Source organism: Octodon degus, unplaced genomic scaffold, assembly GCF_000260255.1.
Source record: "Octodon degus isolate 3935 unplaced genomic scaffold, OctDeg1.0 scaffold00033, whole genome shotgun sequence".
NCBI classification, from domain to species: Eukaryota; Metazoa; Chordata; class Mammalia; order Rodentia; family Octodontidae; genus Octodon; species Octodon degus.
In genome coordinates this window covers 16000988-16002781 of record NW_004524609.1, presented here as the reverse complement: position 1 = coordinate 16002781, position 1794 = coordinate 16000988, and the positions used below count along the sequence as shown (strand labels likewise).

Here is a 1794-nt window from a genome sequence, read left to right as displayed (position 1 = left end):
TTTATGTGTGGGTGTGGGTGTGGGTGTGTGTGTGTGTGTGTGTGTGTGGCCAGCTCAGCCCACCAGGGGGCGGGGCAGGCTGGCATGTGGTTTCTGGGGGATTGAACCGTGGTTTCTGTGTTTGCTAAGTTTGTTCTAAGTAGGTGCTTTAGACCACTGAGCCATCTCACCAGCCCCCCAACCCTTTTTTAAAAAATAAAAATAGGGGCTGGGGAGACGGCTCAGAGGTCTCACTACATAATTCTGGACTTATGGTGATCCTCCTGTCTTGGCCTCCCCAGCGCTGGGATTAAAGGTATGCACCACCATGCCTGGTTTTAAGGCCAGCACACCATGCCCAGGGTTTCTGAGACCTTCACGGCATGTGGTACCAAGGATCAAACCCTTGCACTTGCCAGGCAGGTGCTTAGACTACCAAGCTATCTCCCCAGCCCCAAAATAAAAATTATTTTTTGAAGCAGATTCTCATTCAGTAGCCCAGGCTGGCCTCAAATTCGCACTGCTCCTGCCTCAGCCTCCCACATGCCAGGATTAGAGGCATCTGCCACACACCCAGCAAAGGACCCTGTACTAAGCAGTTTTCCCATCACTGGTATAAGATGCCCAACAACTGCAATTTAAAGGAAAAGGAATTTATTTTGACTCGGTTTTAGTGGATTTGTTTCATGGCTGGTCACCATGTGGCAGTCCATCATGGCAGAGGAAGGATGCTCAAGTCACAGCCAGCACAGAGAGAAAGGAGTCGGCGCAGTAGTGCACCCTTCCAGGTCACACCCTCAGGAACTCGCCTTTTCTAAGCAGGCCCCATTTCCTAACAGCACATTCAACTGCTACACTCGTCAAGGATGAGTCCATTGATGATTGTAAGCACCCAGGATCCAGTCACCCCCCAAATATATAAGACTTTTGGGGAGACAGTTGAGATCTAACCCATACAGCTAAAGCCTGTGATCATCGCGCTCAGGGAGCTGAGTCAGAAGGATTGCAAATTCAAGGCCAGTCTGGACTATGTGGCAAGAATTTGTCCCCAAAAAAACAAGTGTGCTCTTTCACATGGTAAACTGCTCACCAGTATTTCCTCTGCCTTCTCTGCAGGTCCATGAGTCTTACCACAAGTACCTGAAGCCCCTGAAGTCCAATCTCTGAAGGGTCGTAAGGCCAAGTCTAATCTGTTCCGGGAAGCAGCTCAATGCAGCATCTCCTACTTGTCATGAAAGACTGCATGGACTCTGCCAAATTCATAAAGCTGCAGATCAATGATAAATTCACCTTGTTCTCTTTTATAAATTAAAAAAAAACAGCAGATTTCATAGATTAATTGAAAAAAAGGATATGTTTTAAGTGCAATTAATACTGAAAGAATTGTTAAGCATTCAGAAAATTTGAGGAAACACAGTGACTTTTATTGTAATGATGCCAATGCCAACAGGCCATGACTTCTGATAACTAGTGGAATTTAACTACTCATTACTTAAATTTATTTTCTTTTTCTCAGTACTTAATTATTTTCAAATTTTAATTACTAATTACTGGCTGTGTGTTTTTAGGGGTAAGAGGTTGAGACAGATTCTCCCTATATAGTCCAGGCTGGCCTTGAACTCACAGGGCTCCTCAGCCTCAGGTAGTGTTGAGATTATAACTGTAGGCTACCACACCCAGCTCAAGCAAAAGTTGTTTTTGTTACTGTTTTTTGTTTTTGGTTTGTTTTTGTTTTGTTTTGTTTTGTTTTGGAGGTAGGGAGAAGGGGGCAAGAACCTTTCTATGATTTCTTGCAAAATGACCTACCATTCATTC

At 44.6% G+C, this 1794-nt stretch overlaps 1 protein-coding gene across 2 annotated transcripts in view; it reads left to right on the top strand.

Moving 5' to 3' along the window:
- Nucleotides 1-1288, top strand: part of Acox1 (acyl-CoA oxidase 1) — a 25319-nt gene extending 24031 nt beyond the window's left edge. For both annotated transcript variants that reach the window (XM_012514503.2, XM_004630117.2), the window contains exon 14: nt 1096-1288. In XM_012514503.2, coding sequence (XP_012369957.1) covers nt 1096-1146 — 51 coding nt within the window. In that variant the 3' untranslated portion in view covers nt 1147-1288. The remainder of the gene's footprint in view (nt 1-1095) is intronic.
- Nucleotides 1289-1794: the final 506 nt, after the last annotated feature.